The sequence below is a fragment of the Myzus persicae genome, unplaced genomic scaffold (genome assembly GCF_001856785.1).
Source record: "Myzus persicae strain clone G006 unplaced genomic scaffold, MPER_G0061.0, whole genome shotgun sequence".
NCBI classification, from domain to species: domain Eukaryota; kingdom Metazoa; phylum Arthropoda; class Insecta; order Hemiptera; family Aphididae; genus Myzus; species Myzus persicae.
This window is the reverse complement of record NW_019104000.1, coordinates 491,212-507,630: the sequence shown is the minus strand read 5'-3', so window position 1 is coordinate 507,630 and position 16,419 is coordinate 491,212. Positions and strand designations below refer to the sequence as shown.

The 16,419-nt window shown below is 30.7% G+C and overlaps 1 protein-coding gene across 1 annotated transcript in view; it reads right to left on the bottom strand.

Moving 5' to 3' along the window:
- The window catches only part of LOC111037441 (protein charybde-like), a 39,564-nt gene extending 24,941 nt beyond the window's left edge, over nt 1-14,623 (bottom strand). The window contains exon 1 of the mRNA XM_022320016.1: nt 14,458-14,623. Within this exon, the coding sequence (XP_022175708.1) occupies nt 14,458-14,590 (133 nt within the window). The 5' untranslated portion in view covers nt 14,591-14,623. The remainder of the gene's footprint in view (nt 1-14,457) is intronic.
- Nucleotides 14,624-16,419: the final 1,796 nt, after the last annotated feature.

The window sequence follows — 16,419 nt, the reverse complement described above, 5'->3', positions numbered from 1 at the left end:
CTTATAACCATGCAGTGGCGAAGGCCCCTGGAAAACTCCCTCATCGCGACGCTTGTCCGGTATTCATACCTATATGGAGAGAAACAACCCGCGTCACGCGCACGTGAGTTTTTCAAAACGAATTTTCCAACGAGGAAAACCAGAAAACGATATACCTACTGCGTTGCAGATCTAGTGATGGTCATTGATGATAATATTATAGGTCACGGTGGTATGATACGAGATAAGTACATCAAATAATTTATGACCTCAAATATGGCGAGTCCCTACACGGTTAAGCATTACACAATCATAACATAGGCACAACATCATTATCTGTAGGATGTTAGCCATGATCGAGCTTTACGCCTGGGAAATCGTCCAAAAGAAAGTTTACACGTACGATGTTATAATATGGATTAATTGTATGAACATTGTTAGATGAAATATATACCTACCAGTTAAATAAAAATATTGGCTTTCGTCGCAACCCTTCTTGCAAATCTCCGTGTGAGTGTGTGTGTGTGTGTGGGGGGGGGGGGGCGAAAAATTCCCAAAATCGATTCAGCAAATACATACACGTATAGTAGTGTGGACCTAAAGTCCGCGGATAAATCGCCAGTTGTACATACCAATGGAACGTGTTGTACCTTGGCGGAAATTATATTAATAAATCAACATTTAAAATTCATGATTATTAAAAGTTATGACCGTGCCAATATATTATCGTTTAGACGTGATCATATAGTTTATTATTTATACACTGTTGGCAATCTCATATACCGAATAATATATTGAATACACCGCGCATACAATTCACTATCTCATTTTGTACAATTTTTACATTTATTTTAATCAAATTTTGAGAACCAATATTATAATAGAATTATTGAAATTACACAAACGGTTTTCGTGCGAATGTCTCGTGACGGTGCCCTATATTGGTATAAACTATATCGACAAAATATATTCTATTATTTGCCCGTTTTTTATTCATATGTATACCATTTTGACTTTGTGCAGTCTTACATACACAATTTATAGCGCGGAGTGCCGACATTTCATATTTCATATGATAAAATTACGAATTAAATAAATTAAAATAAAATAATTTATTAATAATCAGTTATTTTAGTATATTAAATATCACTAAAACATTCGTATTATGTATACACTATATAACTAAAAAGGTTAACATACAATTAAAAATATATTAAATATTTATATTTTATGATATGATAAAATAGTTCATATAATTATATAAAATTAATTAATTGAAAATTATTTGTACACATTCATAATAATATATGTATATTTGACTTGGTTTTCCGCCTTGTTTTTTAATCGGCATCAATCTTATTGTTTAGACAGTTAAAAATGCAGAGTACGAAGACGAACACTACTGACTAATAGTACACGGTTACTAAAGTGAAGTTTTTCTAAATTGGATGACAATTTTAAATATTGATTAAAGGTAATCAATTAATATAATTTTCCAAATATAAAAAAAAATAATAGTGAATAGTGCCTAATGATAAGTAAACTTTTTGTAGTCTTAACAATAGACGATTTTTCTAATAAGCGTTGACCGTGCGTGTCGGATATTAAAAGAAACATAATTGATTCATAATTTATCAAGTATTACAACTTCATATAAAAATCAAAATATTGATGTATGATATATTTTGTTTGTACATAAACCCTTGACTTTTTGTTATGATTTTCTTCTTGTTTCCGGGAAGGGAAACATATTACCTTTTTTGATATTATTTTCAGGATCTTTCAAAAACATACCTAAAACCACAATACTTTGCTCATTACGTATCCTATACTACAAACTATTTGTTTGATGATTTAAAAACAAAATCACACGCTTCTAGAGAATATTTTTTTTTAAATATATATTTATATATTATATTTATATATACAAGAGTACAGACTTTATACTTAGAAACTGTAATAATAGGATTTAATATAATGCCTAAGGAAATAATAGATACAATCCAAGATATTTTTCATTATTTGTTTTTGTTCTCCGTAAAGCTGGTTATACACGAAGATGTAGAGCCGTGCGCAGTTTTGGATTATGATCAGCGGTGGTAAGAAACCGCTTCCGCGACTTGTTTGTATATATGGGCGTTTTTAAAAGCTGTTTCGACTAGTTTTTTTTTGGCGCCTAATTTAAATATGTAATCAGACGCATAACCAGTGGTGTACACGCGGGGGAAGGTTTTGGATATTCAACCCACCGGTTTCCTTAGACGATTTCCTCATATCTCCAAGAACAATTTTAAATGTTCACACAATGTAATATTTCAATAGTTTTATTGTACCTCAGTTCACCAGAAAATCGGCACGGGCGTTGGTGTATCTCGTTGCTATGTCAAATAATTTGACATAGCCGGGCAACCACAAGTCGTGGATTGGATTGAGTTCTTGGTATATTTTTAACGTGGCCCAAACTACTCTATACATTTTTCTGATGTCTTTAAAAACAAGCTCCGAGATTTTTGTCATAATCAGTCGAGTATTTTTGAGAATATAAGCTATAAACATACATTTGGTTATAAGGTATAGTTTCTTTAATCGAAGCCAAGTAAATACGACAATTTGATGCATAATTGTATGTCATCTGCTCGAGTAATCTTTGACAACCAAAATATAAACCAAAAAAAAAACCAACTAATTTCTAACAATTTCTACTATTAGTATCTGTATAGTAATACTATCTGTAACTCTACATTTTGTTGTACACCGCGGGCACGTTTACACTATACAATGTATGAGAAAAATAGATATTGTGTATAAACGTGTCCCATAATACAATCTCGGAAAATGTTACGACCCACTTTCATAAGAAAAAAAAGTTGTTCAACGGCGAATCAATACTTATCGATGGGTTTTTATTTGCTCTAACGTGTTAAACTATGGCCAATGTATTTACACTATTCGCTCCCCACCCATGCAAGCCCGTACTTAGAAGGGATTTCAGTCAAATATTTTAAAACCTTGCCAACAACTATTTACTTTTCCGAGCTGTTCGGTACGATTCTGATATAAAGCACATATATTATATACAATATACATTATATACATAATACATGTATATTGTATACACATTTACAAGTGTGTTTATAGAATATTATTAAACGTCGCCTGCAGTTGGGACGAGAAAACGAACGTGTGTGCAGGCGAAATAAAGAAGAAATATAAAAAAAATATCGAAAAAATATCTTCTACATGGTTGCCGTTTTACACGATCGAGTTTAGAATTGTCTACACTCTACACAGTAAGACGGGTATAATCAGTGGCCACGGATCGTAATACTATACTATAACCAGACCAATACATTATACATGTACATAATGTACACAACATGTACCTATATAGTATACATCTTGCCTTAAACGTAAGCACTTGTACAACAGCTGTAATATGTTGTATATTATTTGTACGCGATTAAAAAAGAAATCAAAATTCTTGGTCATATTATATTATATAAAATATACTTGACTCTAGAGATTCAAGGGCATGGCGTCAGAATGATATCATGTGTTTTAAGGACATGATAATAGTGTAACTATATCTGTGATATGAAACGAGGACAGTGTATCATTTAGAAAAGGAAACAAAATGAACAATAAATTAATCGAACAATAATGAAACGATCAACTATAAAATAATTTTATAGGTGCATACTATATAGATAATATGTAGATAGATCACTGCAAGTTTTGGAGAAGAATTTTCGAGGTTAGCATTTTATGTATTGTTTCAGAGCAAATGTTAATTTTAGCATTTTATGTATTGTTTCAGAGCAAATGTTAATTTTCTTATATTCATTTTGAATACTCATAAATGTTTTGAATTTTCATATTTTTACAACACAATTATTACAGATGTTTTATAAGTGTATATAATAACATTTGCAGTTATCATTAAACACGCTCCGTTACCGTTTGGCGTTGTTCTCCATAATATTATCCACCTATACTGGCTATATCTATAGACTATAGTAATATAATATATTAGGCTCGGTACAAAATATACCATGTTCAGCGAAAGAGAATACAATATTACCATAAGCGAATCCTCCGGTTCCATGTCGTTTAGTTCTGTGCGTTTTACCTCGCTCGAATGCAATATTTTTTTTTTTTTATTAAAACGGTTTGTATATTATTATAAATTTTCTTAGAAAAAAAAACAACATTTAAAGCTAACGCATACTAACGATGTATTAAGCATGGCTATTTTCGAACTCGAATAATAAATCTAAATGTCTAATAATTAAGTCTTTGAAAACATTGTTTTCGTGTATATAATATAGTGATTAATTAAATATAAGTGTACCTATATTATGTGCACAGCTGCCCGCGATGTATAATATTAGTTTTAAATAATATATTAGCGGTGTGAACGAACGGCATTTCGGTTTCAAGGATTTTCCATTTAAAAGTCGACCCACCGACAATTGTCAGTGGTTACATTGGTGAGGGGAGGAGGGGTAGGTGGCGTGTCATCAATTATATCGCCTGTGTATAGATATTATTGTTGGCGCAGCTTCAAAAATATTATAGTGCACGTCGACGTGAAGAGCGATTTTTCGTTGCAAGTCCCCGCATGCGGAGTGGAGGTACCTAGTGTTTTGTATTTTTTTTTTTTTTAATTATTGTGGCGCGATAAAAACTTTCCGGCGGCCACAATATATTATAAACTTATCTATTACGCACACGTTATTAATTTATCATTATATTGATTATATTATAACAGTATCAATGAATTAAATAACACTTTTAATGTGTGTATATAAATAATAAATATGATGTATTTAGGTAATACCATTGCTTTAATAATGTATAATAAAATCAATGGTAATACGCTACAGTGTGTCGGCGATATTTCTATATTTTCACGGATAAGCAATTTATACTTTAATATATTTTAGGAGATTTAGGGTTGATTTAGAGGACCCTTATGTGTATGAAAGGTGGTTCAGTTCAGAGTGCTTAACCTGACCGAAAAATATATGAAATACGTGGTCTTGCCGCATGGGAAAATTTTTGGAGGGGAGGGTTGGGAAACTAATTCTTACATAACATAAAACTACCTAAAATAAAACCAAAGAGACTTCCCAAACATTAAAAATTGTACACAAATACATAATATACAACATCATATTAACCCTAAGTTAACAGCCTTTTCTTTATAATAATACATAATAATGTATCGTCTTACGAATTACGGCGAAAAGCCGTCGTCATGCAGAATCGTATAAATCAGTGGTTCTTAATCTTTTTAGGGGGAGGAACTGCCCACCTTAAGAAACACTGGAATAGATTCCATATTATACTATTATAATTACCACGGACTATGCACAATGGCTGAATGTCTCGAGAAATTTGTGATGATTGAAATTACCCGACAAGCGATCATTGCAGTTATAGCACACAATAAATTATATTATAAGCATGTAATATTAGATAGCAGTATATGTATTATATTGATACACTTCGCGTGCAATAATCGCTAATGCACAGCAGTAAAGCAATATATTATAGTTGTAGAGATCACTTGCAGACTTGCACCAATATTTTACGAATAACTTTCGAGTGACTTATGATGTATTCGCTATGATATGTACACACACGAGTGGCCCTCACGCACCTCACATACGATATCCCCGCGAAATCGGTATAAATATTTAACTTTCGATTTAGCGAATATGTGTTATGCTCTCGAGTCCATTCTCGGAATTCATCTGCAGTTGCCCAACTAGCTTAGATGAAGATGTTCAAAGTTCTGCAAGAGTTCATCCCACTCAAATATACTATCTTACCCGAAATCGGTATCAAAACGTATCTATTATGTAGGATTAGATTCATTGTATATAGAACGATTTGCGGGACGGAAAGTTGAGACTCGATAAGTAAGTATCGAAACTTACTGAGGTCGACAGAAACTGGATCGTCGACGGGAAATTTAGTTTATATATTGTTATTATAACGACGAAGATGTTGGCATATACCTATATATAATATATATATAATAATATATGTTGCTACTGTTGCTGCACGTAGCTCGTAACAATAATAATGTATATATTAATATTAGGTATAATATGCCTTTCGCCCTGAATGTCCTTCGGCAGCACACACGCCTCTACTATACCTTTTTACATACATTATGTTATCATCGCTGTACTGAATACAGTGTGTTCCACTTTAGAAGTAACACTAAATTATTCTCACAGTAGACCTTGAATTTGAATCGAGTATTTTGGTAAAGGAAAATGTCGTAGCTGGTAGGTAATATACATTTCGTGAACGTTTAAAATTTCAAATGTTTTAATGGTTATTTAATTGATAAATAATAAAATCCAATAAAATGTAATTTTTTTAATTAGTTTAAGACTTTAAAAACAGAAAATTAATTTAAGTTATGAAAAAAATCTATTTAAGTGTACAGATTAATCATAGTATATATAGTATGTATACAAAGTACACATTCCTAATCCAGACCTTAGGAATTTTATAGGTATCAAAAACAAATTATCGCAAGTCACATTATTGATTCCAATTTCGAGTTATTCATCTTTGATAAAATTTAGTTTAGGAATAAAGTTAATTGGTTGAAAACCATTAAATCATTTGGTCTATGTGAACTAGATGTCAACAACGTTGGTTATTTGGTTGAGACAGTGTGCATTTGAATGCACACCACAATTAAACATTTTTCCTGAATATTTCATTTATCTAGACCAAACAAAAAAAAATATATGTGAATTTGAAGTTTTCCCGTAAAAACAATTTCGTGTTACACATTTTAAGCGGAACACACTGTATATAACGCGGGAGCAGCGCGATTCATGGACGTTAAGCCGAATGTAGGCTATTCAGCCACTATATTATTATATTATGCATTATACTATTATAGTCACTTGATATTATACCAATTACCTATATAATATACATAATAAATAGGTACTATGATACTGCTACTACTTTATATTATAATAATATATACCTACCGCGTGTACAGCGTGCAATATACGACTTACACGAGTGCACCACAAATCATTCGCCGCCCGCGAAGATTGTGCGCACCGATAACACTGCACGATCATAGTCACACACACGACACACAAGCACACACTCACCCACACACACACATTATGTGCAGTACAATAATATTATAATAGTCGGCACGCGTACGATCGCGAGCGCAAAAGGAATAGCGTATTAGTCCTCTACCGTATATTATTATTGTTATTACTTATTATTATTGCAGTAATATATCATAATACGCATACGGCCTATTACATTGTGTATGTGTTTACTGTTTGTACAAATATTTTCCGTACGACTTTCCTTGTAGAGGTATACCCGGTGAGCGTTTTATCTCCCATGGTAAACGCGGGCGCGATTCTAGGACTACATTTTCGTAACAGCAACAGCACATTTTAAAATAAGCCTTAAAAGTGAATAAAATTCCTCCCCCCCCATAATTTTTAGTAGAATATTTATGTTAGTTGCCTCCGAAAATGCTTAATAGTATATTAATATGATCAGTGGGTACATGTACATCATTTAAATTTTTATAGCCATTTTGGTACGGGCAGCTGCCCACTCTACCCACGCGGCGTACGCTAGAACCACCACTTTGTAAACGTATATAATATTAAGCCAGCCGAATAATTCGTCACTGGAGGGGTTGAACTACAAAAATTTAATAGTTGGTGAATATAATTTTAATAATTTTTTAAAATATTTCAAGTTAAGGTTCAACATCTGATCTGTTCAAACGTTTTATAACGTTATAAGTTAATAAGTGCATATAATAAATTTAAGCTCATAAATAATGCACAATTGATGTTCAAAAAGAACATGAAATATTAAAATTGAAAGTAATTTTAATTTTGATCATATGTTTCATAACATTATCAGGAGATTTCGGGAAAACTGCAAATATTTAACTCAAAAATATAAGACAAAATATTATTATAGGTATTGTGTCACGACCGCTCGCGTGATATATTATCGTTATCATTTGTTTATTAAAAATATTTATCTTTTGCTCTTTATTGATTTCTTGGCTACACCGGGTATAATGAAATGAAATCATTTTAAATCTTAATATTATTATTATTTATTTCGAACGCTCGCACTGGAGGAAACAAAACGTGCGGACGCACGCAAGTCGCACCGCACGTCACGGATCGACGATGGCAGCGCCCGTTAATAATATTAATAATTGTCGAAAACAGCTAGGTACCTAACTCGTTGTTTTCGCTTGAATATATTTATTATTTTATTGTTATTCAAATAATTTGGATTTGCATTTAGACATTTAGTTAATAATATTGTGTACCTACAACAACACTAGCGAAAGCGTGAATTAAAAAAATTAAATAACTAGCTGTAGTAGTATCGACCATTTGGGTCAAACTCTGGTAGGATGAAAACAATACAAAACAAACGGCAAAAAGTTACGAATATGCTAAAAAATAATAATCATATATAATATAATAACATAAGCTGCGTAGGTATACATAATAATAATAATAATAATAATAATAATAATAATAATAATAATAAAATAATATACATTATACTAATTTCAGATGAGTTACTCTCGATACGGGTCGAGAGTTCTCTGCAGTGGTTTTTCACGAATTGTTATTGTTCGCACCGATCGAGGCGAAGGAGAGATCCACCGCGTTCTCAACTGCGGCGGCGATCTATATCTATGTTTTCTCTATACAACGCCCAGGTAACTGGTAATTACCACGTTTACCTACCGACAGGTTGGGTTGGACCGCTGCACGATAATATATTTTTGTATATATAGAACAACACATAGGTATAGTAATAATAATTTGTACTATATTATGATATACCCATGGGAATGCTGAAATGAGCCACATCGTAATAATATTGTACACGCATACGCTCTAATTACGAATTCTTCTTATATTTGAACAACACAGGGGCATATTTGGATTTTATCTAAGGGAGAGGGATATAGAAAATTAAGATTTTTGTGCGGTACTAATAATAACAATCGTTAATAAATTATAGAAAAATTAACTTTTTTTTTAATCTCCTTTTAAGGGCAAGGATTTCAATAACTTAATCCGTACTTATTTTGTCTTCTAGGTGGCATATGATAACAAGTACAATCCTTCCGTTCTAGAATATCGTTGTACAATAAGTTACGCATTAAACTATTGTTGTATACAAACACAAGTAATAATTTAAATGTTTTGTGTAATATAATAATAATATAAATAATAATTATTTTATATAATAATAATATAAATGTGAGCATCTAAATAAATTAATAGTAGATAATGTAGTACATAATATAGGTACTTAAATAATAATAATGATTATTATTAACGTATAATACAGTTATTATATATATATATATTATATACGAGCTTATAAAGCAATGGAAAAATACCACACAATTACTAAAAATGTTAGATTTTTACCAATACTAATTTTTCATCCTAACGTTTACAAAATCTCGTTAATAAAATTTCAAACTAAAAAAATCAATCGGGGTTTGACCAAACTACTTTTTGTGTCCTAGGTTTATTGGTAAATGCTAAGTCTAGCTCGTATTTGTACTTTTATTATGACATATTACGCATTATTCATTTATACATAAATGATAAATTTAGTATAAATGCATAGTATTAATAAAAAATTGGCGATTTTTTCCGTTATTAAGATTATAAGTATAACAGAAAATTGTATTCAGTAGATTATATATACGCAGAATAGCGTAATCACGAGAAAGACGTTTCAAAGGCTTGACAGAAAATTATGTTATGACTTCTGAAAGGGGGACTATAGTATTATATCATACAGAATGTGCGATGTTAAAATATTATAGTTACGATTTATAGTTACAATTAGCTCTCGAGTGTAAAAAAATCGGTTCGTATGCCGGTATACCGATACGGCACTGTCTGTGCTGCATTCCTCGATGATGCAAATTTGTGAATATACCAATTAATATTTTTGCATATAATATTTTAACACTTATAGATACTCTATAATGCCAGCTACACATTTTGAGAGCTACGAATAATTAACACTTTTCCGTCTTAGTAGAGTTATATTATTTATTCGAATGCACAAATAGTTGGATTGTCTATATTAATATGATCGTGCTCGATTTCATATAATTATATCCCGAAATTTGGTACCACAACTACCTATATCTACCTTCCGACATGAAAACATGATCGATGTCTACTGTCTACAATTATACGTGAGTGCTTTTAGTTTTTACCTCAAATGTCTTTGGTTTTTGCAAGGTGAAAATGCCGTCGCTGTTCAGTGGACAACAATAACGCACCACCTGTATCTGTTATAGTGTATTTATCAACTTTGTACAACAATTCAAATAAGGTGGAAATATTGTATTTTTAAAGTTTAATTGTTAACTTCACAAAAACAAAAAAAAATTTTGAGAGTTCAACAAACGTTATTTCAACGACTATGATGGCACAACGATAAAATACAAGTTTCGTCGAACCGTTATTCTTAAAAAATTTATCTTTTAATTCACAGTATAGAGAATGAATGCATGCTTATTCTAATATTAATATAATTATACAGTTATTTACTATAATATTTATTTAAACTATTTAAAAGATTTTATAAGATTATAGGCACAAATAACGCGCGGGGGCTGGAAGGGCTAACCCTCTAACCACGTATAGGCCCCTTCAAAAAAAAACCTGAAAATTTTCGGAGAGTACTGTATGGACCTGAGCTTTAACCTCTCCTCCAAATTCTATAAACACTTTAACATTACTACTTAGGCCATAGGGCAAAGGCGCACTATGGGCTATTAGCCTATGGATGGATGTAAAAACGAGTATAATTGTGAATGGCTATTATATACATTTTCAACTTATACGTTACACTGTGATAACTGATAAATACATATTAAATAATAATAATTTGTATACATTTATGAACACGAAATATGGTATAACTATACGAGTGTAAGTATTCGTTCATATGATGTGGAACATGGCAATAATATATACATGTCAACGAATATTATATGTTTTCAACTAACAATACATTATGATGTGCGAAAAGTATTATTATCATAAGTTCACACCGTTTTATAGAAATATATTATAAAAAAATATACTCTAACTATTGGTCAAATCAATATTGTTCCTACTTAAACCATTTTTTACGTTTTATAATGAATTTTCACTTTCTTGAGTTCTTACAATCTAGTGAATTTAATTAATTTTGTTTGATTTCTGAAAGACTTAAGGTATATCGTACATGGATTTATAGTATAAATTTTAATGTTTCATTTAAAATTATAGATCCAATCATCAAATGAAAAATAGCCTTGGAAAAATAAGCAATATGATTATGTTTTTGTATATTATATTGTATACATAAAAATATTAACATTGACGTATTATGTATAGGGAGTAATTAGATATATGATTCGATAGTATACGCACGAAGGGGACTCGGATACAGTTGTAGTTGTATTATATATCAATATTTAAAGACATATATACGGCGAGAATATAAAATGACCAAAGAGCAAAGACTGAGAAATTTGGGCAAAACGTATAATGTTATCTCATCCGTACATCGATAATACAATGGTTTGTTTTTCTGATGTTTTACAGCATTAACATTTTACCCATCAATTATTGTTAGCAACAACCCACTGTTGTGTAGATATAGGTTCCGCTGTACTAGCCATTCATTCAAGGTTGAATCGTTACGGGTAAATCGTGCAGACGATAAAGATCGGTTCTGGACATAATGGGTCAACCGTCCATCATTCCATGGCTACTAGTCGCGTATAAAGAAACAAATGATAAATTAGTAAAAACAACACACTGTTTTTCAGTTATTAATTTCCAGTTGAGTAAACATTATAAGTGTTTTGGAAAACCAAATTTGAATATTACGTTTGAATATGCCATCGGAATGGTTAAAAATTGTTGATTGTGTACGATACGCAATTTAAATTCTATTCCCTATACACAATGTTCAAAGCTAATACGGAACGTGTACGGAATATAAAAAACCTAAATTTAACGTCATGGAATACTGCGACTATATATAATATGATTGTTTGGGATAATGGGATATATGATAATTATACTCATTGTATCCTAATCAGTTATCATATATAGACTAGGTAGGTATTATATAAGCACTGCCTATATATAGCTATGCTCATCTAGTGTACCTACCGAGTGTGTTTGTTTGTTTACATACACATTCAGTTTTTGAACAAGAATATAATAGTAAATCTCGAGTAATACCACAAGTGTGGTAATTAGGAAGAGCTTAAAATTTGACTCCCCTCCCACCACACTGGTATAAATAATAATAAATATGAAATATGGACTACTAAAGAGAAAGACTCAAATTTTGTTTATATAATAAAGTTATAATGTGCTTTAATCTAAAAGAATACGAACTTACAACCATTATACGTATTTATATTAATAATATTATCCACATTTATATTTTTTAAACTGTCGATGATTTGGATTTTTTTTAATAACTTTGAACTTTAAGTGACCATGAGTCAGTAAGCTGTATTATTTAATTATAATTAGTTATCTATAGTGTTAGAATAGTAGTGTAATGTAAAATCTTCTTCAACAAAATGTAATTTCTAGTTGCACCTATATATTGTACTGAGTATAATGATGGCATTACATTTTGACGGTGTTTAATAAACGAAGACCATCCGCTACAGACAAACGTTGTAACAAAAAAACAAAAGTGCGTTCACGTTATACGAAAGATAACAATTGTATATACCTATCCAATATTTGTTACTATCTAAATGTACCCAGGTTATTAAATTATTTTTAACAGCCTAAACCCACACATATCTTGCATTAGCATTTATGAATCCACTATTCATAATATATTTCAATATTGAATGAAATATAAAATGCCTTAGTATTAAAACGCCTTAAAACGGGCAGTTTATTTTTTATTTTAACTTGACGATGTTGAAATATAATATTTATTTTAAACATTTCATTTATTTTGTGTTGTTAATGACCTATCATTATTCAATGAATAGGTACCTATTGTTTTTGTATATTAAATTAATATTATTAATTGACAAAATACAAATTAGATATTAGTGATTGCTGGTAACTAATTACCATACACGCCTTAAGCATTTCCAATTAAAAATAACAAAATTAATCTAACATTGTGTCAAAAACATATTTGAAAAGTTCAAATTTTAGATAATATACTTGAAAATGCATTTATGATTTAAAATAAAACAGTGATAACAATTAACAAAGACAAACATTTGGTTTACTATATCACTGTTACCGTGAGAGTTCAGTGGCAATTTTGACATTATTTCTTCGAGGTTCGGTCGAAATTAGATGTTTTTAATTTGTATTGTTGTTTCAGATAAAAAGTTAATGCAGTTATTAAAATTGGGATAACTTTGATTTAACAATTATATCATAGTCCTTGAGAGTTGGATAAGAATATAGACGGAAATAGTATTTTTAGTAGTATTCTGTTCTCCAAACAACTGCAAATGCGGATTTTTATTTTTTATTTGTGTCATCATATTGTAGCATGTTATTATAAAAGTGTAATGATACATTTTCAATTAAAAATATTAGTTAAAATTAAAACAAGCTTAATAAAATATAAACATTCCGAAAGAGTAAGTTGTCTATTTATCTAATAAAATATCTAAAACATTAAAATCTGAACAAAGCATTTCGATTAGGTACGAATCAAAATGAGTTTTTTTATAATGTGAAATTGTGAAGCAGCAAGTACATCGGCTACAACAAACAGTGATTATGGATGACAATTTTTTTTTAAAATACATAGAAAGCCAAAAATTAAAATGTTTATTTAAAACCTTAATTATTTACTTTTAAGTAGAGGGTCCAGAGGGTATACACTATACCAATTTAGGTATAGTTAGGACGTTTTTGTTTTTTAAGATTTTTCGGTATCACAAACAATATTATAGGTAGCGATAAATTAATACGGCACAAATCAATAATTTAAATTCATTATGCTATTTAAATGAAAATATATATTTTCATTTACGCGAACAACGACAAAAAGAAAGTATTGTTAAAACAATTATGAATTATTTCATGTTCCACCGAGAATCGAAATTATTTTCACCCTGTTAATTGCACCTATTATTGTTTTGTTCTAGTATAATATAATAGTATGTAATTTTTCTATTTAAAATTAATACACACAAGTTTGTGTATCGTGTGTGGTACGTGATAATAATGTTATAATATTTCATGTTATCCCTGGCCGGTATTAAAAAATACAGTTTGATTATCCCGCAATCCCGGAGTCGTAATATAGGTATTACAATATTATTATCTTGCATGCGATTTTTTTTTTTTTGTGATTCGAGCAGCACCGAATGTTTGACGAGAAACTGACCTGCAGCAGTGATCAGCGACCCTTCCTTGTCGGCAGGGGCCACCAGGGCGTCTTGACTGTGCCACATACCGGCAATTTTTCTGAAAACATCCGATAACCGTACGGCTTCACGACGACGACTGCTGCTGGACATGGTGGAGGACGACCGCGCTGGATCGTTGTCGGCAAAACACTGCTGATCGCCGGCGGCGGTGGCCTGACAACAACGACCTGCCGGGACGCCGCGCCGCCGCCGCTACTTTCGCCGGGCGGCGGACAGCTGTTGCCTCGTCGTTGGCCGAAAACATATGAGAGCAACTTAACAGCTGATCGAACCGTACAGCGACTCTCGTATTATTATACACGTATTATATTCCTTTGTCTCCGTGTCTGTCATGCGTGCCGATTTTTTTGTTTTCAAAACCGCCGTTTTTACAGCCAAAGTTTTCGCTGTTTTTCGAAAAGACAAGTTCAAGATGAAGCGTATTTGAGTCGTGTGCGTGTACGGGTACATTTATACATCTACTTGTGGCATTGAAAAAGCTTGGCGAAGAAAAACAACTCTTCCACTGTCGTTTCAGTTAGGTTGGTAGGTTATAGTAGGTTTTGTACTATTATTTTTCTCAACAACAACTCATATCTTAATTTTATTGCATACACAATACTCTGAACAACAAAACCAAACTTGTTGTTTGCAGGTAAATATTAAAATGTTAAATAAAAATATAATGTTAATATTAAAGTGTTCTCAATGATGATGGAGGAGGTGGCGTGGCGAGCGAACATAACTTAATCTACCTAACTCTGTATGGATATTGAATTCTTGTATACTTAAAAAATAAACTTTTGAATTATAAACATTTAAAATACACTTAGTGTCTTAGTATAAACATCTGATCATTTATGATGTGAACAAATATCAGTGACCACTGACCAGCCCAAAGGGTAAAAAGTTCAAGTGCTTATAACAATTAACAATTACATGGATGACTAATATGAAACATGGCCAAAATATCAGTTTCATTACAAATATTCCGTTATTCTTTGTACTTAAAGTAATGAATTATTATTTTCCAATAGACCAAAAAATGCTTCATAAAGTCTGAAAAAATTTTATTTTTTATTTTTAAACCCCTTTATTTAGTTAATAAGTTTTTTAATAATGTGTTACATATTCAACTTCAATTATACTTAGTACAATATAATAATATAAAAATCCTATTTAACATTTATAAAAAATCACTCATATATTTTGATTATCCAGAGGTGAAACTCGAAAATGCAAATGTTTTATATAATATAATTGCATACCTTATTATATATTATTAATTTTGTATCCAAACATTTTTAGTTTATGAATATTAAACGGTTGGTACTATTTATTATTTAATGTTTGAGTTATTTCCACAATTTTACACTAATTAGTTACTTTTTGTGAGTTGTTATTAGGTCATACAAATTACATTGTCTCATGGTATATTTGTACCTGGTTATAACACACGACCATAATTCAGAACTATTTATAATTTATAAATATGTTTTATTTAACATGTTTAGGTAAATAATATTATATTATTTAAATTGTAGTTCATATTCACAGTCGTTTAATTCATAATAAAATAATATATATTTGTTTAACATACCAACCGTTTATTATCTCAAAAATTAATCATAATAAGAAAAATACATAAAAAGGAGATATTAAAATTTTTAAAAAAAGTTGAAAATGTTCAAGCTTATTTATTTGGCTATATCTAATGTTTCCACTACTTTCTACGACTTTGTCACAAGAATATTTTTTCTCTTTGCTCATAATAAAGAACGATTTCCATACTTTTAATAGTATACTATCGTACGAATCGACTATGGAACTTACTATTGCACTTCCTATATTTTTTGATTTAATTACCAATTTAGACACCACTTCACATTAGTATTATACTCTTATATCACCTGCACTCTCTGCAATACACTTTCACTCTT